The 22,550-nt window shown below is 41.9% G+C and overlaps 2 protein-coding genes across 2 annotated transcripts in view; one reads left to right on the forward strand and one right to left on the reverse strand.

The window, feature by feature from the left end:
* Window positions 1-1,694: 1,694 nt before the first annotated feature.
* LOC308393977 (uncharacterized protein) lies at window positions 1,695-4,866 on the forward strand. The gene is made up of 5 exons (XM_080878059.1): window positions 1,695-1,829; window positions 2,139-2,374; window positions 2,533-2,655; window positions 2,885-3,068; window positions 4,089-4,866. The coding sequence occupies exons 1-5, from the start codon at window positions 1,703-1,705 to the stop codon at window positions 4,358-4,360; spliced, it is 942 nt and encodes a 313-aa protein (XP_080734185.1). The 5' UTR covers window positions 1,695-1,702; the 3' UTR covers window positions 4,361-4,866.
* A 1,718-nt stretch (window positions 4,867-6,584) lies between these two features.
* grin3bb (glutamate receptor, ionotropic, N-methyl-D-aspartate 3Bb) overlaps window positions 6,585-22,550 on the reverse strand; it is a gene marked incomplete at its 5' end in the record, with an annotated part of 70,102 nt that continues 54,136 nt past the window's right edge. The window contains 7 exons of the mRNA XM_080879137.1: window positions 6,585-9,320; window positions 9,665-9,732; window positions 9,830-9,994; window positions 10,598-10,749; window positions 12,724-12,839; window positions 16,202-16,347; window positions 18,496-19,588. Of these exons, the coding sequence (XP_080735263.1) occupies window positions 8,519-9,320; window positions 9,665-9,732; window positions 9,830-9,994; window positions 10,598-10,749; window positions 12,724-12,839; window positions 16,202-16,347; window positions 18,496-19,588 (2,542 nt within the window). The 3' untranslated portion in view covers window positions 6,585-8,518. The remainder of the gene's footprint in view (window positions 9,321-9,664; window positions 9,733-9,829; window positions 9,995-10,597; window positions 10,750-12,723; window positions 12,840-16,201; window positions 16,348-18,495; window positions 19,589-22,550) is intronic.

The following is a 22,550-nucleotide window of genomic DNA, read 5'->3' on the forward strand; positions in this document are numbered from 1 at the left end:
CCTTTAACAGGAAGAAACCTCCTGCAGAACCAGGTTCAGGGAGGGGCCATCTGCTGCGACCGATTGGGGGTGAGGGGAGGAATACAGTACAAAACACACAGTGTGGAAGAGAGCCAGTCTTGTTGATGATCTCAATGAGTCTAGTCTCTGTCTAGTCTTCTAGTTTGCATCACATCCCTATAGGAGCATTCAGTTGAGCGATTTTATACTATGGTTTGTTCTTTCTACCTCATTGCCTTGTTCTTTTGAGTCGGCTACGACATGCAGGGGACGAGCGATTGCAAGAAGAGCAGGCTGGTTTTCGGAGTGGCTGGTCATGTGTCGACCAAATCTTCACCCTCCACATGATTGTTGAACAAACACTGGACTACCAAAAAAAGATTTCTATCAATTTTATCGATTTCAAGAAGGCTTTTGACAGCGTCCACCGGCCGACTATGGGCTATCCTACATCACTATGGAGTCCCCCAGCAGTTTGCAGACGCCCTTCGTGGTCTCTACTCCAACTCCCACTGCTGCGGCTGGATGGTTGACAGCTGCACGGGTCCCGCGACCCTGAAAAGGATATGAATGGATGAATGGATGGATCAATACTGGCATCCTTCCTACTGGGACCGGATAACGAACAAAGAGGTCTTATGAAGAGCAGTCACCCGTCCCTCAGCCTGATGTTGTTGCCGAAAGGCGCTTCCACTTTGCGGGCCATATTCTACATCTACCCGCTCATCGCCCGGCCAAGAGCCCCATTACATGGTTCCCGCGCACTGCCAAGGGAAAGCAAGGCTAGCCAAAGATCACATGGCATTGAACATTTATGGAGGATCTGCAAACCGTCAACCTCGTCTGGGACGAAGCTGAAGCTGTCGCTGCTGACCGACATCGATGGAGAGCGGGACGATGCCTCCCAACAGGCTCCTTCCGGTTCTTATCTATATATGATCCCCCAGTTCTACAAGCTCTTTGTTCTCAGCCTCCCTCTCCTTTTCAATTATTTCACTTCTTCACTTCTATGTAGTACTAATCTGCCAGGCCCAGGAGCCGCTGCAGGTTATAGGATATTAACTTGAACAATAATGTACCTTCCCTATGGATCTTTGATGAGCTTTGGAGTTTGAAGTAGTGACCTGGCCATCTTGTAGTCAGCATTTTTATGTCTGACGTGGTCGAATGTGTTTCTTGTATGAAGACAATCTTAGATTTGTTTAGACTCACTAATGATTAAATGCAGAGTGGTGTATAAACACATAGTGAGCAAACCCCCAGATAGGTTGACCAGATTTAAGATTGAAGCATTAATTAATGGCAGGACTTCATTGATGAGTCTTGTAGGAATGGGGTCTAAAAGACACATTGATGGTTTGAAGGAAGTAATTACTGAAGTTAACTCAGAAGATCAATTAGAGAAAAAACTATAAACAAATATTTTTTTGTCCATTTTCAACTTTATTAGAAGGCTCAGTGAAGAAACGACAGGAAAGCGCGCACAGAGAGAGAAGGGGGAAGACATGCAGCAAAGGGCTGTATAATACAATTTAAGGCTGTGAACACTGTCTAGATGCTCTGAATATCACCTCACAGTTAAGAGCTAACAAATAAACAGTAATGTTTCCATGTTGCCAGGTTGCGCTGCCAGCAGCACGGTGTGTTCAGGTGCAGTGTGACAGGCCTGGTGTTGGAGGGATTTGGTGACGTGGTGTATGAGATGGTTCCCTGGGATGTGGACTTCCTGTCCTCTAAAGGGCTGCAGGTGGCAGGAGCTCTGTTCAGGTTCCACCTGCTGACTGGGAGCTTCCAGCGACTCCACCTGCCGCATTGCCAGCTGCTCTCAGGTCACTAACTGTTTCTTTGACATGTTTTCTGCCAGTTACATGTCACAGTCCCACCATGAGGTCAAACTTCACATTCACATGACAGCAAACAGAACCTGCAGAAGAAATCATCCTCGCCTGATGTTTTGGAGGAAAGAAAAATACTTTCTGATCTTGTTTAATCCTCTGAGTCCGAGACTTTGGAGAGAAGTTTAGATTTACATTTTGTGTTTGGCTCATTCCAGGGTTACCATGTCAGACACGTCTGAATTGCCATCGCTGGCTGACGTTTCTTGATAGTCTCTGGATGAATGTTTTTCTATCTTGCAGATGGTGGTCAGCACTTCCTATCTGTAGCTCATGTCACTGGGGACTGTGTGGACTTTATCACTCCAGGTCAGGTGACCGATAGTCATGTGACAGTTGATATCTCGGGCTTCTCGTGCTTTGGTCTGGTGACCCCAGCGCCCAGTGACCAGATTGCTGGCCTGGTGTTGATCTTCTCTCAACCCACAAATTCCACACTGTTTGTCCTGCTGCTGCCCAGGAATGTCTGCCTCACTCAGGTAAGCAGGCCCTGCCTGAAGGGTCCTTACAATATCCATGAAAAGTGCAGTGAAAGGTTTAAATTTCAAATGATTTATATTTGAAATGATATCCTCTGACACCGGTAACAAATACCTGAATCAGTCTTTGTGGCTCTGACTGATCACCTGATGTGCAGGTGAGAAAGGAGTGGAAGCGGCGGATTGGGGCTGAGTACGTCGAAGCTATTCCTGACTGCGAACTGATCCCAAATCACACATACAAACTGATTGGAGAGCCCGTCACAGTCATCCAGCCAGAGGTATGTCACTTGGACGCTGCACCTGCTCTCACCTGCTCTCACCTGCTCTCACCTGATGCTTTACTTTCTCTTTGTTTACCATTGCCATGGTGAATCCTCGAATTGAAACTCCATCAGCTGTTCAGAAACAGGAAGCTGAGTTTGTTGACGCTGCTTCCTGATTAGACCCTGATCTTAATTTTTACACACACACTCTCATGAAGCTCATTTCTTGTTTTTATCGTTTCAGATATCAAAGTTCGTGAACTTCAGAGACTACAACAACTTCCTGCCGTCATTCCAGGTGCAGCTGAAGGCTGGAGCCACACAAGTGAGGCTGCAGCTCAGGAGTCATGTGGCTGGATCCCGTCTGATCGGCTGGGTGTTTGGCAACAAAGAGTGTGAGGTCTGGGCCCGAGACATTCAGCTAAAAGGTAATTCACACTACATGTGACCTTCTTTTACCTGTGTCTGTAGTTGATTTATAGTCAAACTGAAAACACACCATGGTTCTTGAAAATGTGAGACTTTATCATGGAGACTCGTGAACCTGCAGCTTCTCTTTGATTGTTTCAGCCAGACATCTCCATTGAACGTTTGCCTGTCCTGACCAGTGTTTTTTTCCTGGCTCCCAGTTTGTGCTCATGCGTCTGAATCCTGTCCTTTAATTGGCTGGTGTCCAGCAGTTTCAGACTGCTGCCCCCAGACATGCTTTTTGTCCTTTAGAGGCTTTAATCAAACCAAACTTACTCTTTCATCAGCTAATCAGAAATTCAGCTTTTCCACCTGAGAAATGTTTATCAGGTAACAGTGATAACATAACTTTAATTAATAACTGTAGTTTCAAACATTTCTGATGACTTAATCTGAATAATCTGTTTAATCCAGAGTGACCTCAGATCTTTTTGTTCACACAGACAGATCTATAAACATCAGAATCAGAATCCTTTATTAATCCCAGAGGAAATGAAATAATGCAATATATTACAAAATTACAGAATATAAAAAAATAGCTTTAATATAAACAAATAGCTCAATTATAAATATCCAGAATCTTACAAAGATTAAAAATATATGATTGACATTTTACCCTAAACTGTAAAACTTTATTTAAATGTTATTTGTTATTTTACTGTAGGGGATGTGCAAAATGATGTAACTAATGCAGTGTGTACTGTGCATTAGTTGGATGTGATATCCACAGGGAGAAATGATTTCCTGTGTCATTCAGTGGTGCATTATGGGTAATCTCAGTCTCTCACTAAGCGTGCTCCTGTGACTGGGCAGTACGTCATGGAGTGGGTGGGAGGTATTGTCCAGCATTGTCTTTATCTTGGCCTCTTCGACACCATCTTAAGGGAGTACAGCTCCATCACCACAACATTACCGGTCTTGCAGATCAGTTAATGTGTGTGGATCTGGTCTGATCTGTGTTCCGGTCTCTCCCATGTCAGTGAAGGTGCTGGACTTGCAGGACGAAGATGCGACCCTGCAGCTGCTGCAGATGCTCAACCGTCTCGGTTCAGAGGATCTGAAAACCTTCCAGCGCTTCCTGAGTCTCCGGACTGATCCGATCTCCGTCAGCCGACTGGAGGCCGCAGACAGAACCAGAACTGTTGACCTCATGGTCCAGAAGTACCACGCCGAGGGGGCCAAGGAGGTACCTGAGGAGATACTGAGGAAGATGAGCTACAACCAGCTGGCAGCTGCTCTCAACAAGAGCTGATCAATCAGAAAACAGATGTTAAATTTTTTTTTAACATGATTAAATGTTTATAATTCTCTGTGTGAACAAGGTTCAGTGGTTTATTTTTACAAACACCTGTTTCAATATTTGAGATGAAATTATCTAAAAGATTTTTTTTAAATAAAAAGAGAGAAACTCTTAAAGTGACAACAACCACATTTCTGTTTGAATTTCCAAAAATGTCACAAGATCAAGAACAGGAACACTGATTGCGTTACAACTCCCCAGAACTAACAGGTCCGCGAACACCTCATCAGGAAACAAAGTGTAAAATCTCACCTATAAATGTCAGCAGATTGTTTCTTTTCTGATCACATTAAGTAACTATGACAGTATTGCAAATAACTTGTTTATGCACATTTTCATGTGTTAGAGCCCCAGCTTCATTTCAGGAGATGAGATGAGATCGTGGTGGCATTGTCCCTTTCATGTTTTTGTTTCTTTAATGATAAAACATAGATTTGATCCTTGATATCTTCAGTTTGAAATGCAGATAGGAATTAAAATGCCCGTCCACAGCATGCCAATGCCTACCATTTCTGTTCTCCTCCACCTCTGGTATGGGGCCAGTCTATAATCGCTGTGCTGATTAGGCAGAACAGAAATCACTGGATTCAAGATGGTTGGGCAACATGGCAGCTGTTATCTATTTTTAATACATTAATGATAAGTTCATGAGGGTTCCTCAATTGTTGGAAGATGTAGCTACTCACTAATCAATGTATATTTATGAGTACAGTATTTTCTTCTATTAAAATAAAGAAAAAAATGACTGAGTATACCCTTCATCACATCTGCAGATGACATTTTGTGTTAGTTTAGTGTAAATGCTAGAAAACAAAGGAAACTGTTAGCATAGGTGCATACTTTCTACATGCATGCTCTTGTGGCTAAGACGTCTTATACTGGTTTAAGCCAAGGTGTATGGCAGCTTTATGTCGTTGCAATACCTTTTACAGCATTAAGAGGTATTGTTATTGTAATGACTGATGGATGCTTACTGTACACTCAGTAAAGCTGTGCTATAACCAGAGATGGGCAGTAACGCAACGCGTTACTGTAATCTGATTACTTTTTTAAAGTAACGAGTAAAGTAAGGGATTACTATCGCAAAAACGGTATTTACATTACCGTTACTTTCCTGTAGGAACGCTGCGTTACTGCGTTACTAAAACCGTGATATTTTTGCGAGAATGTCCCATGACAATGACGTAAGCGAGTGCGACGTTCGTGACAACAGCTGTGTGCAGATCAACGATGGATAATATATCGAGTGCGGGAGAGAGTATGAGCATGCAGCGTTTAAACCGTGGAAGTACTGACCTTACTTTGAGTTTGATTCCACAAAAAGTGACAAAAACATTAGTGTCCGTTGTGCGTGGGAAGAAAACTTCTTTTTACAGCGAAAAAACCCCCCTAAACAAGCACCGAGTGGGCAACGACGTAATGGGAAATTCACAGAGAAACTCGCGGATTCTTCCACTGACCGCTGCGGCACACCTGCACCAGGGCAAACCTCCGCCTACCCTACTCCTGCTTTACAGGTGAAAATAGAGCAACAGGACCGCTAGTCTTTGACTTTATTTATTTTCTGCTGTGTTTTACTTGCATCTATTTGAAAGACTGAGTGTAAACACAAAAAATATTTTATTTTATGTGCTGGAATGTGCAGAAAATAGCTTTAAATGTTAAACTAATTTCTTCAAGTCAGAGAATGGTGCATATAATTAAATTTTTACTTGATGCATAAAGTTAAAAGATTAAAATTGATAAAACAAGTAAAAAAAAAAAGAGACTTTTCCATTTGATTACATTTTGTGTGATGGATTATGCAGAAAAAGTAGAATTGGGCTGAAAGATCTATCACTTTATTACCTATTCAGGTTGTAAATCGTGTTTTTAAAAAGTAACTAAGTAATTAATTACCTTTGAAAATAAGTAAGCAGTAAAGTAACGGGATTACTTTTTTGGGGAAGTAATCAGTAATTAGTTACTGATTACTTTTTTCAAGTAACTTGACCAACACTGGTTATAACAAATCACTGATCGATCATTCTACACCTAGCTTGTTAGCTGTGAATAAAACAGAGGGTTTAACAAATTTTAGACTGACACTGAGGTTTAAGCTTTTAATAACTCCAGCCGATTCCTCGGTTAAATCAGATCAACCAGTAAAATACAACGTCACAGACTTCATTAGAAAGTCGGTTTTATTAATTATCATAAAAACACTTAGGAAGAATAACAGGATGAATAATGGATTTAACTCAGTAAAATATCTGAAAGTCAAAACTCAGGCTCATCTCTCAGATTTAAGTTTAAATGATGAAAAACAAACTGAATGAATGAATAAAATACAAATCAATTTTTTTTCTTTCTCTTTTATGAGAAACCTGTAAATGTACCAAACAGAGTGAAAACATCCTCAACTTTTCAGACCATTTGAAGGTTTAACAAAAGTTTTCATGTTTTCTGGAGAATCTGAACAATTCTTCATCTTTAGTTTGGAAAGTGATGCAGTTCAGTGTTTCTAAGAAACATGTTTGAAGAAAGATAAATATTTGTTTAATGTAGATGCTGAAGGACATATCCTGGTCAAAAATGACTCCGCGATTACTCACAGTGTTACTGGAGGCCAAGGTAATGCCATCCAGAGTAGGTATCTGATTAGATACCATATTTCTAAGATTTTCAGGGCCAAGTACAATAACCTCAGTTTTTAGAAGTTTAGAAGCAGAAAAATAGAGGTCATCCAGGTGTTTATGTCTTTAAGACATTTCTACAGTTTAACTTCTTGGTGTGTGGTTATTGGTGGGGTTAAAGTCACATTCGGGGATGGGTTCAGGCTCTGTGGGAACATTTAAGGTTTCATGTCTGTAGTGAAGTGACTCTAATAAAAACCTTCGGCATACTGCTTACACTAACCATGTTCATGTTACATGAAGAGGAGTTACGTCTATGTGAAGAACTAACGATGTTATTGCATGAACACCACCGTTTCTGTTCCCAACAGGAAACAGCTTTATTGTTCATGTTGTGTCTGGTGGTATGTGTACTTCTTGTAATTTCTTTTTAAAGAGTGGACATGCTTTTTGTGCACCGCCAGAGTTTTAGAAAGTTCCAGAAATGCTCTTCAGTCTCTGTCACGGCGGCCGTTTTAACCAGTCAGAGGTGGAAACTGAACATCAGACTCTGATTTTATATAAAAATAAAGAATAAAATCTTTAGATTCACTGCAGCTATTTTAATTATATACAAACTTATTTGTTTTGTTACTAAATATGTAAAAATATGCAAAAATAAGTCTCTGGATTCTTTAGGAATATGCACTTCTATAATACAACTGCTACATTATTCTGTATTTGGCTCAAACTAAGAACTCATTAAATTCGGTGTACCTCAGGCTCACGTCCTGGTCTTCTTCTCTTCCTCAGTTTACATAATTTATCTGACAGACTTTAGACTTCACAAGCTGTACTTGTGACTGAAAAACATTAAAAGATATTTTTTTATTGAGCACTTAATTGACAAAAAAACATCACTTTTAAAGTGATAAATATATCATATTAAAATATTTTAAATAGATTGTCTTTGACGTTTAGGAGTAAAAAACCCTGAAAAACAAACTGTACTCACAGTAATACTGATTCAATACTAATTACTAATATTAGTAATATTACAAAATAATAAATTTTGTGTATAAAATAACTGGTCTTTGAGTGATTATTCAAACTTTGAAATGTGTAAAATAATAAAGGTTCGGGTTTGGGGCATGTTACCTGATCTTCAGACTTTCATTTTAAGATTTATGGATTTAAATTAGCATATTTTCTCAACAGTAATTTTTTATTTTATAAAGTAATTGAAACAATTTCATTTTTTCTTTAATGTTTTCACAGGATTTCTAATTTTAGCTGGAAATATAAAGTGTTTGTACTCTAAAGGGTTCAATAATTTCATCCAGCCTAAAAATATTGATTAGGTAACCAATCATCTGATTAGCTTCAGGGCTCTTTGATGTTTTCTGTCCAATCAACTTCTTTGAGAACTTGAGAAAGTTAAACAAAATAAAAGGAACATTTTTTTTCCTCACTGCTGATTAGAATGGCCGCCGTGTCGTGACCTTTCCAGAGAACATCACCTCCTCTGACTGGCCAGGCTGCTATGGAGGGGCCGGACTTTAGATAGGACTTTGTGAGGTGGGTCGGTCATGGTCGTTACGCATTTCATGTTGGAAGGAAGGGTTGTTACTGGGGTAATGGTGGGTATGGGAATGGGCGTGGCTCCTGTCGTTGTTGGGGTCGCCATAATGGTTGTCGTGGTAACGGATGATGGGGCGCTTGTCACTGTGACAGTGGGTTTGGTTAGAGTCGTCTGAATCTCAGCTCTCCTTGCCAGAGCTGTCCGTAACTTCTCCCTCATCTGTTCGATCTCCTCCTCCAGCTCCTCCAGCTCGCCAGGCCGGGGCGGAGCCACAGCAACACGGGGTGGGGCATCTGAGGCAGGCGGGGCTATGGTAACGGGGGCAGGGGTGGAAGTAGCAGGCGGAGAAAGCGCCGCGGCTGTGGGGGCTGGAGCTGAAGCATTGTGTCTTGCAGAGGAGGATGAGGAGGGGAGCGTGAGCAGTCGGTTGGTGAACGAAGCCGCCGGTCCTCCATTCTCACACAGCCTGCTGTTTGGCCCCGCCTTCGGCTTGGCTGGACCCTCCCTCTCAGCCATGGCGCTGCCTCCCTTGGTTTCAGAGACTGCAAGACGAGCAAGCAGACGACGGGTGTTCAGCGTCTCCAGGTTGAAGTGGACTCTTTTGAAGTCTCTGGCATCTTTGGCAGCAGCGGCGGTAGCTGCGACATCGGCGTCCTTGCTCGTCTCGTTGTTCCATTTGGCTGAAGCTCCCGGAGCGGGAGGGGCCGGAGGGGGCTGAGACTTGTGCAGGTTACAGCTGAACACAGACAAAGACCTTAGGCTCAGAATAATGCACATAAGTCAGTGAGAAATATGTGGATAAGAAATCTCTAAACTCCAAAGGAGACGTTTAGCTTGAAGAACTGAAAAAAACATTATAAGGTCATGTGTTTCTAATTTAAAACCAAGACTTTTTCAACAGTGTTTTTGCTCATGAAAGTTTATATTTATCGTATTTCTCATTCATGGATTATAAAATCAGCTTCATAACTGAAAGAATAACTGGAGATTGAAGCCTAAGGTTGTTCTGTTCTCTGTTGACATCTTGCAACTCCCATCAAAGTTAACCTAAACACTCTGAGCTCAGATGGTGAGACTGACCTCTTCTCTTTCTCAGCTCGCTGCCTCTTCACGTCCTCGTACGTCATGTTCAGAGCTCGGTGGATTTTCTGTCACACAGAGCGTTTAGTTTTCTCATTTAGTTTTTCACAAACATGAATGAATTATATAAAAGCACTCAGCTGAGATCATCCTTCTCTGACTTACCTGTGAGGTGTGCAGCCAGTACTTTAGGTTCTGACGGCGGCGGATGTGTGGCAGAACGAGTCGGTAAAAACCATGTTCGCCTGCCAGAGTCAGCAAAGCGCCGCTCACGCCGACGCACAGCAACACGAAGAGTCCGGAAAAGTGGCTGATGCCCATCTGAAGAGTCTGAGAGAGAAGGGAGTGGCGATTACTTATTTACCACATTTCATTAGTTCCAAATGGAACATGCTTAACGCAGAAGATAAAAACATAAGAACCTGTGCATGCTTAAAATTGTAAAGGCATTGAAAAGAGCAAAATATAAAACTAAAATAAACCAAAACAAAAAAACACCTGATGAGTGCAGGCCTGTGCAAACAAAGAGATTTTGAGTCTGTTTTTAAATGGACGCACAGATGTAACTGATCTAAGGTCAGCAGGCAGCTTGTTTTAAGAGCAGGAAGATGTATTTGCCCTGTCCTCTGTGCCTGCAGTGTGTCAGCAGCTGGTTTCTTGCTGTGTTGCTAACTGGTTTCCTGTTGCCGACTGCAGTTTGTGTTATGTTTTTTAATCTGCCTTTATGAGGTTTGATAGCTGTGTCTCAGAGTGACCAGCAGGGGACAGCATCTGCCCACCTGAGCACAGTCAGAAAAAATATTCAGTCCAGATCTGAAGTGTCCAGACGCCTCCTCGTGTTGTTCTGTTGGCTTTGAGAAGGTTGAAATAAAATACATTTCATGAAAGGAACAGGTGGCCACGGCCACACAGGTGTGCTGCTGTCACACTGACCTCAGTAACGGCGAACACACGGTTCCCACACGGAACCACTTTGTACCACTTGTCGTGCAGCAGGTCCATGTAACCATCGGATTTGTACCTGCTGATGAACTCGGAGACATTGGATGTCAGAGGAGAATTCTGAGGGAGGCCGATACCGTAACCTGGAAACAAATAAACAGTAAACAATAAAAACAACAAACGGCATAAACGGCAGTACAGAATTTGTTTCTCTATCTGTCCAGGAACTGCAGAGAGAAATCAGACATTTGAGCAGACAGATGTTATTGAGCATAAAAGAAAAAACAAAACAAAAACACGACACACAAACAACAAACAAAGAAACTGTCAACAACAATCAATAACAGGCGATCAGGCTCATATTACAGAAATCTGAGGCTCTGAGAGGAAGAAAAAACATCAGAAAGGTGAACAATACAAACAGCAACATCAGGCATTGTTCATGTCTGTTTGTGTGGAGTGAGCAGACGGATGTCTGAGCCAAGAACAGGAAGTCGAATAAATCAGGAGAGAAAACCACGGACCTGTTAATTAAGAGGTCTAAGCAGTAATTATTCTGGAGGATGACGCGAAGTCTAATTAAACTAAAAGAAAATCTTAATTATGGTTCACCTGAAGGTCAGAGCGGGAAACTTTTACTGCTCATATTCAAATTTAAACTTTATTCACGTTTCAACCCAATGTTTGACCTCATAGAGACGAGTCACTGTGCTGATCTACATAATTTCCTGTCAGCTTTGGTTTGTAGGCCTGCCTCTACATTGGTCTTCTTCTCCATCTAAATCTGGTCCTACACTGTGATGGCATCAGCCACATATGGGTAAAACAATTCCATTCGTTCACTTTATTTATTTGGTTTGCAGCCACTTCACTAATATGATTCATTAATCATTTTACCTAAACATAACACTGATATTACAAAGCATGCACATAATAGCATTGTGTGGTTTTTCTAAAAATGTTTTCTGTTATATTAATTATGTTTCTCTTTCTTTGAGTTACCTGGTGTGGGGCAGTAGCTGTTTCCTGTCTGGGCAAAAGGCGTGGCTAAAGACTTTGAAAACAAAATGCCTGCTCAGCAGGACCAACAATGTTCTTAACAGAAACAGGGATGTTTTAGGTTTACTTATGTTATTCTGTGCTTAGTTAGTATTAGTGTTTGTTTTTGTTTCCTTCCTATTGTGTGTAAATGGTTTGGCTAAACCACTATAAAAGCTACCCTCTTGTGTCTTGTAATGAGGTCAGTTTGTGAGTTAAGTTGTGTCCACTTTGTTAAGGTTCTGGAAATTACATTTTATAGAGTTATATTTAGTTGACCTCTTTTATGGGCCCTCTAATTATATTTTTGAATTTTTTTAAACGTTTTTTTGAGGGTTAAAATAAAGAAAACCAATTTTGAATATATTTTTTCCTGTGTCCTCTATGCCTTGGCTGCTTGGTCCCTCACGTACACCCACCCATCTTCCGTGCCTTTTGTCAAATCTGCAGATTCAGTTTGTCCAAACAGCTAAAAAAAAAAAAGAACAGTGACGCAGGACTGGTGCAGACCCTCAGTAAATGTAAACCTGAAACTATGAAAGTGAGAAACAGATGAAACTAACAGCTGTGGACTCTTTATTTCCATTATTTATTAAAACTGTTTTTATTGTGTGTGTTGAGGGATCACGTAAACTTCAGCTTCACTCCATGGATGGAACGATTTCATGTCACCTTTTTTCTGTTAGTCGCCATTTTGATAATAGTGATGCTGTATCAGAGCACCAACAGTGAAGCATTCATCTTTCTCTACAATGACTCGACAATTTGGCTTCAGACTCAGATCAGTTTTTCTGTTTCTTGTTATCTGAAGCTTCAGGTCACCTGACGAGTTTCATAGTGCTGGCTTGTTTTCTGAACTTCTGAACTATGATGTTTACACCCCTCAGTATGTCAAGGTTGTTTGACTGATTCACCAGCTGATCTTTAAATCGCTAAACTATCACACAACTTTGCTCCTCTCCTCTGATTAGTCCAATTAAAAGAAAACACTGACAGGAAGTCACCTAAACAGAAACAGCAAATGTACACTTTGACCTGACCGAAACACAGACGGAACACCAGCAGTATTGCTTGCTTACCTTCGATGGCAAACGGTTTCCCGACTGTCGCCAGTTTGCAGTCGGCATCGATGGAGACTTCGTAATCCAACAGAGCTTTGTCCATGATGAAGGCATCGAGCTGAGGAGGATCTGTCCTTCAACACAGAGCCACACTGTTACTACGGAAAACTCCAAAACCACACACACAGACAATGATGCACGTCATGTCTTCCTGTTTTCTTCTGACGTGTTTCCAGTCCGAGCCTCTACTGTGCTGGGATGTTCAGTTTTAATTATGATCGGCCTATCTTCATCAATCACCTACATACCACAGTATCAGTAATTAAATCGTATCTTGACCCAGCGTTCTTAGCTACTTATAAGCCGATCTTTAACCTTCCTTTCAGTAGTTGTCAAACAGCTTAAAGATCATCTGCAGAGGAATGGCTTGGTTAAAGAGTTTCAGTCAGGTTTCAGAGACCATCACAGCACAGAAACAGCTTTAGTGAAGGTTACAAATGATCTTCTTATGGCCTCTGACAGTGACTCATCTCTGTGCTTGTCCTGCTAGACCTCAGTGCAGCGTTCGATACTGTTGACCATAATATCCTATTAGAACATTAGAGCAGAGGTTCCCAAAGTGGGGGGCGCCATTGCAGGAGGATGAGAAAAAAAAGAAAGAAGAAGAATGCTTGGACACTTAGCATTTTGGACAGGTTTTTGACAGGGCTCCCACACAAATGCAAAGCAGAAGATGAAACTTAGCCAAATATGTTTCCAAACCAACTTCCTTCCAAGCCAAATACTAGAAAATATGATGAAGCACATCTTGCCTTTGGCTTCACCTGCATAAGTGCCAAAGTAGGTCTCCCCGACAGAATTTGTTTCCCCTGCGTCGGGAGCTCGCGCTGGGTTGCCCAAATCACGGACAAAAAGTATCCCATATTCGTGATTTTTAGTTCACAAACACTTCTTATAATGACTAACTACTCCTGACGTTTTGGAGATGTTAGCTCTTTATACAGTAAAGTTACAGTGGGATACAAAAAACATCAGGCTGATTCTGCCACAATTTCCCCTCCCTGTCCAAATCACAGTATCCCACAGTTGAACCCATTTTGCACAGAGAGGCATTTTTTGAAAAATGTATTGATAGCAATGTTGAATATTATTACACAGGAAAAAAAACAACTACACATAAAATAATTACACCATGACGCCTCAGGCTTTCTAAATGGAGGAACAGTAACTGCGTGTGTATTTGTAAGCGTGTAAAAACTGCAGATAGTCAGATTAACAGTAACAGTATTTTGTCTTTATCCGCCATTGTAGAAATTCATCTCATGTAAACAATAATGTGGCGCACAGTGTCACGTGAAAAAAGGCACATACCTTTGTCGTTATGGGTGTGTGTGGTTGGAGGATGTGTTTGTGGTGGGGGTGTGGGAGATTTTCTTGTAAAACAAGGGGGGGGGCTAGCAAAAAAAGTTTGGGAACCACTGGATTAGAGCATGCTGTAGGTATTACAGATACTGTGCTGCAGGGGTTGAATTAGTGCTGCAGCTGAGAGGTGGTAAGTGACGAAGTACAAATACTTTGTTACTAAACGTCAGTAGAAGTTTTAGGTGTCTGTACTTTACTCAAGTAGTTTTTTTTCTTACTTCTTTTTACTTTTACTCCCTAAAATTTTAAACAAATATCTGTACTTTCTACCCATTACATTTTACAAAAAAGGCTTCTTACGTTTGGTGTAACGCATTTGGGGAGAGTTATTAGTTCACGTCACTGTGAGCCTTCAAACATCAAACTGATTTGAGCCTAAATAAAAACACAAGAAAATCCTGTTCGTTTATAAATCATCAGAGGATGTTCCATAAAAAGAGACGATGTCTGTCTTTCAGAATCTGTCAGAATTGAGCTGCTCAATGGTTTCCATTTTAAAATAAGATATATATGCAATCTAAACTAAAAAATACCTTTACTTTGTGTTCTTGGAAGGTTTTCTGACATTTATAGGAGGCAAGGTTTTGTGCTGCTGAAAACAGATGTTATGATGGTATATACATTAATTGATATTAATAATTCAGTGTCCCTCAGATTATTGGCTAAGAGTTGTACTGGCCCATGTACATTTTAATTAGATTGTGAAAAAAGTTTTTATTTTCATATTTTTAAATATTAATGAAGTTTTTTTAACACATTATTTCATATTATTTCACTCTTAATCTGAAAACAAAAGCCTTGATATTCATAAGGTCTAGTACACCCCATACCCCCCACACACTTCAGCTCCGGACTGGATGCATTTCCTGCTGCAGCTTCCATGTAAAATAGGGATGGTGCCATCAGCCTTCATTAAGCTGTATAATTTAACCAGTTCATCTGCATATTTTAATACAACTTCTGGAGACTTACTCCAGATTTTTCTCTGTGTAAAACAAACAGCAGTGGATGGAAACAAACTGTACCAGAGTCACTGCTGCTGTTGTGTTATCAGTGTTTCTGCTTAAAACTGGGGGCTGCATGGGCCAGGCTTTATATTCATATGCTGCTTCTAAATACATTTGTATTTCAATTCTGTTTTTCAGTCACAAATGTGGGTGAAACACTTGCGTTTACATTTTTTAACACATTGGTGAGCTACAGAGCCATGCATTAAACGAAGCATCAAAGCAATGAATTCATGTCCAGAATTTTTTTAATCCAATTATTTCAATTACTTAAGATAAGATAAGATAACCTTTATTAGTCCCACACGTGGGAAATTTGAAACTGGTTACTTGATGAATTGCTGCAGTGGTTTGGATCATATCTATCGAATAGATTGATATGAACAGATAGCCATTTGTTCATGTAAATAGAGAGTCCTCTTCACATACTAAGGTTAATTATGGAGTTCCACAGAGTTCAGTGCTAGGACCAATTCTGTTTACATTATACATGCTTCCCTTAGGCAGCATCATCAGAAGGCATAGCATACATTTTCACTGCTATGCAGATGACACACAACTTTATCTATCCATGCAGCCAGATAGCACACACCAATTGGTTAAACTGCAGAAATGTCTGAAAGACATAAAGACCCGGGTGACCTTTAATTTTCTGCTTCTTAATTCAGATAAAACTGAGGCTATTGTACTCAGCCCTGAAAATCTTAGAAATATGGTATCTAACCAGATGCTTACTCTGGCCTCCAGTAACACTCTGAGGAACCTTGGAGTCATTTTTGACCAGGATATGTCTGTTTCTTCTTCACTCACTTTCATCACTCTCAGTTCATACAACTCTCTGCATTACACCTCTACGCTTTCTGTCTCCCCTTGCTCTCTTCCATCTCCTCTCAACCCCTTCTTGATTCCTGTTGAATGATTCCTTGATTCAGAGATTTCTTCCAATTAAAAATGGAGTTGTTTGTGTTTGGCCATAAATAAAATTAGAAAAACTGAACTGAGTCTGGTTTCTCTGTTAGAACCAAGAGAATCAGAGCATAACCTGCGGCTGAATGTTGCTCTCTTACTTGAGGGTGGCAACTCCTTCAGGTGTGGTCGGCTCGTTGAAGCGTCTCATGTATTCGTGCATTTCTGGAAAACTCTTCTTCATGTAATCCTCCGCACTGCTTTCCCTCACTGTCCCAAAACGAAAACCCTGTGACGGATGATGCAGCTGCACACACCAACAAAGAGGAGGAAGAGGACAAGAATGAAGGACACACAAACAGAGGAAACAGCGGATGCTGCATATTCAGCTGAAACACATGAAACATCTGTGAACACATTTGACCTGAAACACCCCACAAAGCTGCACAGTAAAGGGCCACTCTGGCCACTCACGCTCACATTCAGTTTCATGTTTCTTCTTAGTCATGCTTTATTTTATAGATTACATCCAGAAATTTCCTTCACAGCCTCTTGATACACTATGAGGATAGGCGGCACCCAGAAAGCTGCAGGGCTTCACATATAAAATAAAAAGCTAATCACACACAGATGGACGTCCAATTAAAGCTCCCTGAGCTCCCAGCAGTGCCGGCTGTGCAAACACTGAGAGGCGTGCTTCATGCTTCAATCAGCCGCTGAATTAAAAGTGTAATTATGACAAGGCAGGTGATCCACAGAGCAAATTTAATCTGTAATTGTTTCAGGATGGAGAGCACAGAGTGAAAAGAGTCTGCAGAGAGTTCACAAACACAGATCTGATCTCGCCTGAACCAGCAGCACCACATTGCCTTTATCATGAGACTGAAAAATGTTTCACAGGAAAAACACTCGTGGTCGTCTCACTTCAAACTCACCGTCCATCCATCCATCCATCTTCATCCGCTTTGTCCGGGGCCGGGTCGCGGGGGCAGCAGCCTAAGCAAAGAGGCCCAGACCTCCCTCTCCCCAGCCACCTCCTCCAGCTTATCCGGGGGAATACCAAGGCGTTCCCAGGCCAGCCGAGAGATATAATCTCTCCAGCGTGTCCTGGGTCTGCCCCGGGGCCTCCTCCCGGTGGGACATGCCTGGAACACCTCACCCAGGAGGTGCCCAGGGGGCATCCTTGTCAGATGCCCGAACCACCTCAGCTGGCTCCTTTCGATGTGGAGCAGCAGCTGCTCTACTCTGAGCCCCTCCCGGATGGCCGAACTTCTCACCCTATCTCTAAGGGAGAGGCCAGCCACCCTTCGGAGGAAGCTCATTTCTGCCGCTTGTATCCGCGATCTCGTTCTTTCGGTCACTACCCACAGCTCGTGGCCATAGGTGAGGGTAGGGACGTAGATCGACCGGTAAATTGAGAGCTTCGCTTTTACACTCAGCTCCCTCTTCACCACGACGGACCGGTGCAGCGTCCGCATTACTGCAGCTGCAGCCCCAATCCGTCTGTCGATCTCCGGCTGCCTTCTCCCATCACTCGCGAACAAGACCCCGAGCAGCGGGAATGAGGATCAGCACCTCCAAATCTGAGGCCATGGTTCTCAGCCGGAAAAGGGTGGAGTGCCCACTCCGGGTCGGGGATGAGTTCCTGCCACAAGTGGAGGAGTTCAAGTATCTCAAACTCACCGTGTGACCGCAAATTTTGTGTGTGTGAGTGTGAAACTGATGGTGTCAGACCGGGCATGGTTAGAGGTGAGAAATGGTCGAGTTTAGTCGCCTGCTGTGTGAACACCAGGCTCCAAGTAAGACCTGGGCCTCTGTGTGAGATCTTATGCGGTGTAGCTTATATCCCCTGTTAGTGTTTTTCCTGCATCTTCATATTATTGTTGTTCCAGGATCACCATTGCAACTGACCAATTACAATGTGATGTCATAATTTGGAGGTAAAAGTCAAAAACCCCTTTGTTTATATAAAACTGTAAAAATTTCTTCAATAAATGGTAAGTGTTTCAAGTGTTTTTTTAATTTTAGTTTTATTTTTAGTTTAAAAAAAATTCCTATGTGTGGGACTAATAAAGGTTTATCTTCACTTAATTAATTCATACAATATAATAAATATATTGTCAAGTTAGGTTTCATGTTAGCCAAATTTTGCTAGTGATAGTTTTTAAGAGCATTTGCTAACTTCCTGGCTAATGATAACTGAAGGTTCAAGTTGTTCTTGCCCAACTTGGCTGAAAATTTAACTGGTCCTTGACCAACATTATTATAATGATGCAGGATGCTAATCTCCAGTATGAGCCCTATATGCTGAACCAAAGGGATGCTTCAGAAATGTTTTAGTCCCTCAGGATGTCCTGTTTGCACTCTCCTTGCTCTACGTGTGATTGGAGACCAGCTGAAGATCCTGACACTGACAGCAGAACCATGACAAAATAATCTAACCTTACGGTCTCACCTTGGCATCATGGATCCCTGAGACCTCCTCAAAGGTCTTCTCTCCCACCATGACAGCAGCAAGGTTGGCGGTGTAGCTGGACAGCACCAGCAGACAGAAGATGGCCCACAAGTTCATCAGGAAGCGGCCTGTCCAGCACTTTGGGGTCTTAGAGGAGACGGTGCGCCCGAACAGGATGGCGTAGCACAGGTTGAGAGCCGATGAGTAAGAGAATACCCTCACCCGGTTGCGCCCATGAGGTGTCATCCCATAAGGACTCTTCCACTCGTAGAGCGTGAGGAAAAGTGCAGTGATGTGCAGCGCCAGGAAGATGCCCACCCACATGGACCAGTGCAGGGGCCACATGAAGGCCCCGATGGGGGCTGCTGTGTCCTTACTGCGCACCAGGATGCCCAGGCTGGTGGAGAAGAAGGGCGAAGTGAAGTCGATCACCCGGCTACGGGCAGAATTTATGCTAAATGAGGTGACAGCCATGTCTGCCAGACCATTCAGGAGATCTCCCACCAGCCCAGTCCAGCGCCGTCCCTTCCAAGCTCCATACTTTCCGTCTCCGACGATGTAAAGGTCAAACTCAAAGCCTAGGTCCTCAGCCAGCTTCTCCAGCAGGTCTATACAATAGCCATAGCAGCACTTGGTGTAGTCTCTGGGCAGCGAGCTGCTGTTCCCAACTGCCACTTCCCTGAAGTATCTCTCCAGGGTCTCTGAGCTGTTAGCGGCAGCATCCAGGCAGAATTGACCAGCCGGGCAGCTGCCCTCGTCGTCCACGTCCCGCGTGAACACGAAGGGATGTTCCACCAGGGTTACCACCCGGACCCGACTCCCTGCCACCGGCAACCCTGCTCTCCACCGGCCCCTGGTCCTCCCACCCATCCCATCCATCCTGTGGTGAGGCTTGGGTCCTTGCCACACTTGCTGGTCCTCCACCTGCAGCGAGCCATCCTCCCAGCTGCCTACTGTCACCCAGGTGGGTTGACCCAGTGCGTCCCGCCGCAGACTCCAGATATGGAATCGTTGCAGAGTAATAACCTCAGACCAATTCTGGTGGACTCGGACGGGACCGGTGAGTCCAGAGAAAGATGTGTTTGACAAAAACCTGCAGCAGAAAAAAAAAAGCGGGTTGCATGTGAGTGGGGGCAGGGCTTGTGAGCAGTGCTATTGGATCATTGTCTACTGAATTATCAGTTTTTAACTGAGAGCAGAAGAAAATGGATCACAAAATTATCAGTCAATAGGCTAATAAATAAATATGATGTATACTTTTCAAACATGGTCTCTTAATAAAAAATTACTTTCCCACCGGGATCAACGCTTGACCCCGTCTAACTTTAACCATAAAAACTAAATTTTTAATACACAGATGACCCTGATGTGTTTCCAGCTCTGATTGGTCAATATGATCGCAGACGCTATGTTTCCACCGATCATGAAGAAGTTTTTTGGTTCTACAGATAATGTAACTCATGAATCGCTGTATGGTAGGCAGGAGATTGGACCCGAAATGCAGGACTCTTAACCAGAGACGGGCAGTAACGCGTTACTGTAATCCGATTACTTTTTCAAGTAATGAGTAAAGTAAGGGATTACTATTGCAAAAAAAGTAATTAGATTACTCTTACTTTCCTGTTAGCACGCTGCGTTACTGCGTTACTAAAACCGTGACTTTTTTGCAAGAGTGTCTCATGACAATGACGTACGCAAGTGCGACGTTCGTGGCAACAGCTGTGTGCAGATCAACAATGGATAATATGACGTGTGCGGGAGAGAGTACGACCGTGCAGCATTTAAAGCGTGGAAGTACTGACCTTACTTTGAGTTCGATTCCGTAAAAAGTGACAAAAACATTAGCGTCCGCTGTTCACTGCCTGGGAAGAAAACTTCTTTTTACAGCGAAAAAAACCCCCTAAACTTCCGAGCAAGCACCGAGAGTAGGCTGCCACAGAATGGGAAATTCACAGAGAAACTCCCAGATCCTTCCACTGACCGCTGCGACACATCTGCACCAGGGCAAACCTCCCTCCGCCTGCCCCTCTCCTGCTATACAGGTGAAAATAGAGCAACAGGACAGCTGAGTCTTTGATTTTATTTATTTTCTGTTGTGTTTTACTTGCATCTATTTGAAAGACTGAGTGTAAACACAAAAAAATATTTTATTTTATGTGCTGGAATGTGCAGAAAATAGGTTTAAATGTTAAACAAATTTCTTCCAGTCAGAGAATATTTCATATAATTAAATATAGGCTTGATGCATAAAGTTAAAAGATTAAAACTAATAAAACCAGTTTTAAAAAGAGACTTTTTCATTTGATTACATTTTATATGATGGATTATGCAGAAAAAGTAGAATTGGGATGAAAGGTCTATCACTTTATTACCTATTCATGTTGTAAATCATGTTTTTAAAAAGTAACTAATTACTTAAAACAAGTAATCAGTAAAGTAACGGGATTACTTTGTTGGGTAAGTAATTAGTTACTGATTACTTTTTTCAAGTAACTTGACCAACACTGCTCTCAACACACCTGGGTGAACTCAAAATGCAGCTTTATTGCTGACTCAAGGGAAAATGATACAAAACTATACTGGGAAAATATAAATTAAACGCACAGAGAGGCACACAAGGGAACGGACAGCATGAGGGACTGAGGGAGACTCTGACATAAATACACAGAAAACTAACAAGGAACGTAGGAGCACACAGGGAACACAGCTGACACGAATCGTGATAATAATGAGACAGGGGAAGAGCAAACACAACATGATGGACACAGACAGAGACTATCAAAGTAAAACAGGAAATACACAGAGATGTAGACCGGAGAGGGAGAGAGAACATGAGGAGCATGACAGGCTGGGGAAAACATGATGGCACAAGAACTCACACAACCATATAAATGCAGACACCCAGGTGGAGAAACAGAAGGCAACAACACAGGGGGAATACTGAACAGAATAACGTAGGAAACCTAGAATAATCCTTAACACAATGCAGAAAATGACAAAAAGCACAGGAAACTTAAACCGCTGGGCCAAAATGACCCAGAACCATGACAATAACGTGATGTTTGTGTCAGAGATGGTTTTTAATTTGTAAATTGTCCTGTGTTTATTCTCATGTCTTTGGGGCATTTAAGTTTTCTGTGAAAGCTGTAAAAGGTTAAGTTAATGTGGAGTTTCATTGACAGAGCTCTCTGTGACAGATGTGAGCAGATATGCAGTCTTGAAGTCTTTAACCTTAAACAACCTGAACAAAGTTTAAGTGTTCTTAGATCCTCATGTTTGATGATTCTAACATTAAATGTTTCACTTCACATTTTACCTTTTCTTCTCCTGCAGCCGATAATCTGTCTGCTCTGGTTTTATCTCAGTCGAGTATAATTTAATTTACTGTGAATGTGTTTGATCTGCCTTTGTGAGGAATCCCGGTGCAGCAGCTAAACCTTTTATCCTTCTAAAACTTGCAGCTCTGTTTCATGTACACCACAGTATTTGATGCAGCTTTCAGAGTTTCCTGCAGCTCGTGTGCAACTGTTGGTTTTGGTATTTGACAAATTTTCGCTTTCACACCTTTTAGGAACTGATATTCTCATAGTAGAGTCAGTGTCTGTTTTTACTTTTTTTGTTCTATAATTTAAAAAAGTATTCATTTCATTTTTGCACACCAACTCTTGTGGTCATAAACTGTAAAATTATCTGTGTTCACATGTTTATAACTGAAAACTAAGGCAGACTGATGATATGTTTAACATGTTAACCTGTTTTAATGCAGGATTCACTTAAAGAACTGATTTCTCTGACTCAGTCAAATATGAGGAATCCAGTTTATCAGATTCTGCATCTAAACTTTGGACATCTAAAGAAAGACTGAAGATCTCATATTATTGTGTCCTGTGAAGAAGTAACAGATAAAGTTAATCTGAACAGAAAACACATCTTTAAACATGTCCAGATGTTTAACATAAAAGCTAATCATTCACTTCTTGACCCCACAAACAGCTGCCTTCATGATGCTGACAGAGGAGAAACAGCATCTCCATCTCACGTTCAATGTTAGAATA

Source organism: Rhamphochromis sp. 'chilingali', assembly GCF_963969265.1.
Source record: "Rhamphochromis sp. 'chilingali' genome assembly, chromosome: 3".
In the NCBI taxonomy this organism is placed as follows: domain Eukaryota; kingdom Metazoa; phylum Chordata; class Actinopteri; order Cichliformes; family Cichlidae; genus Rhamphochromis; species Rhamphochromis sp. 'chilingali'.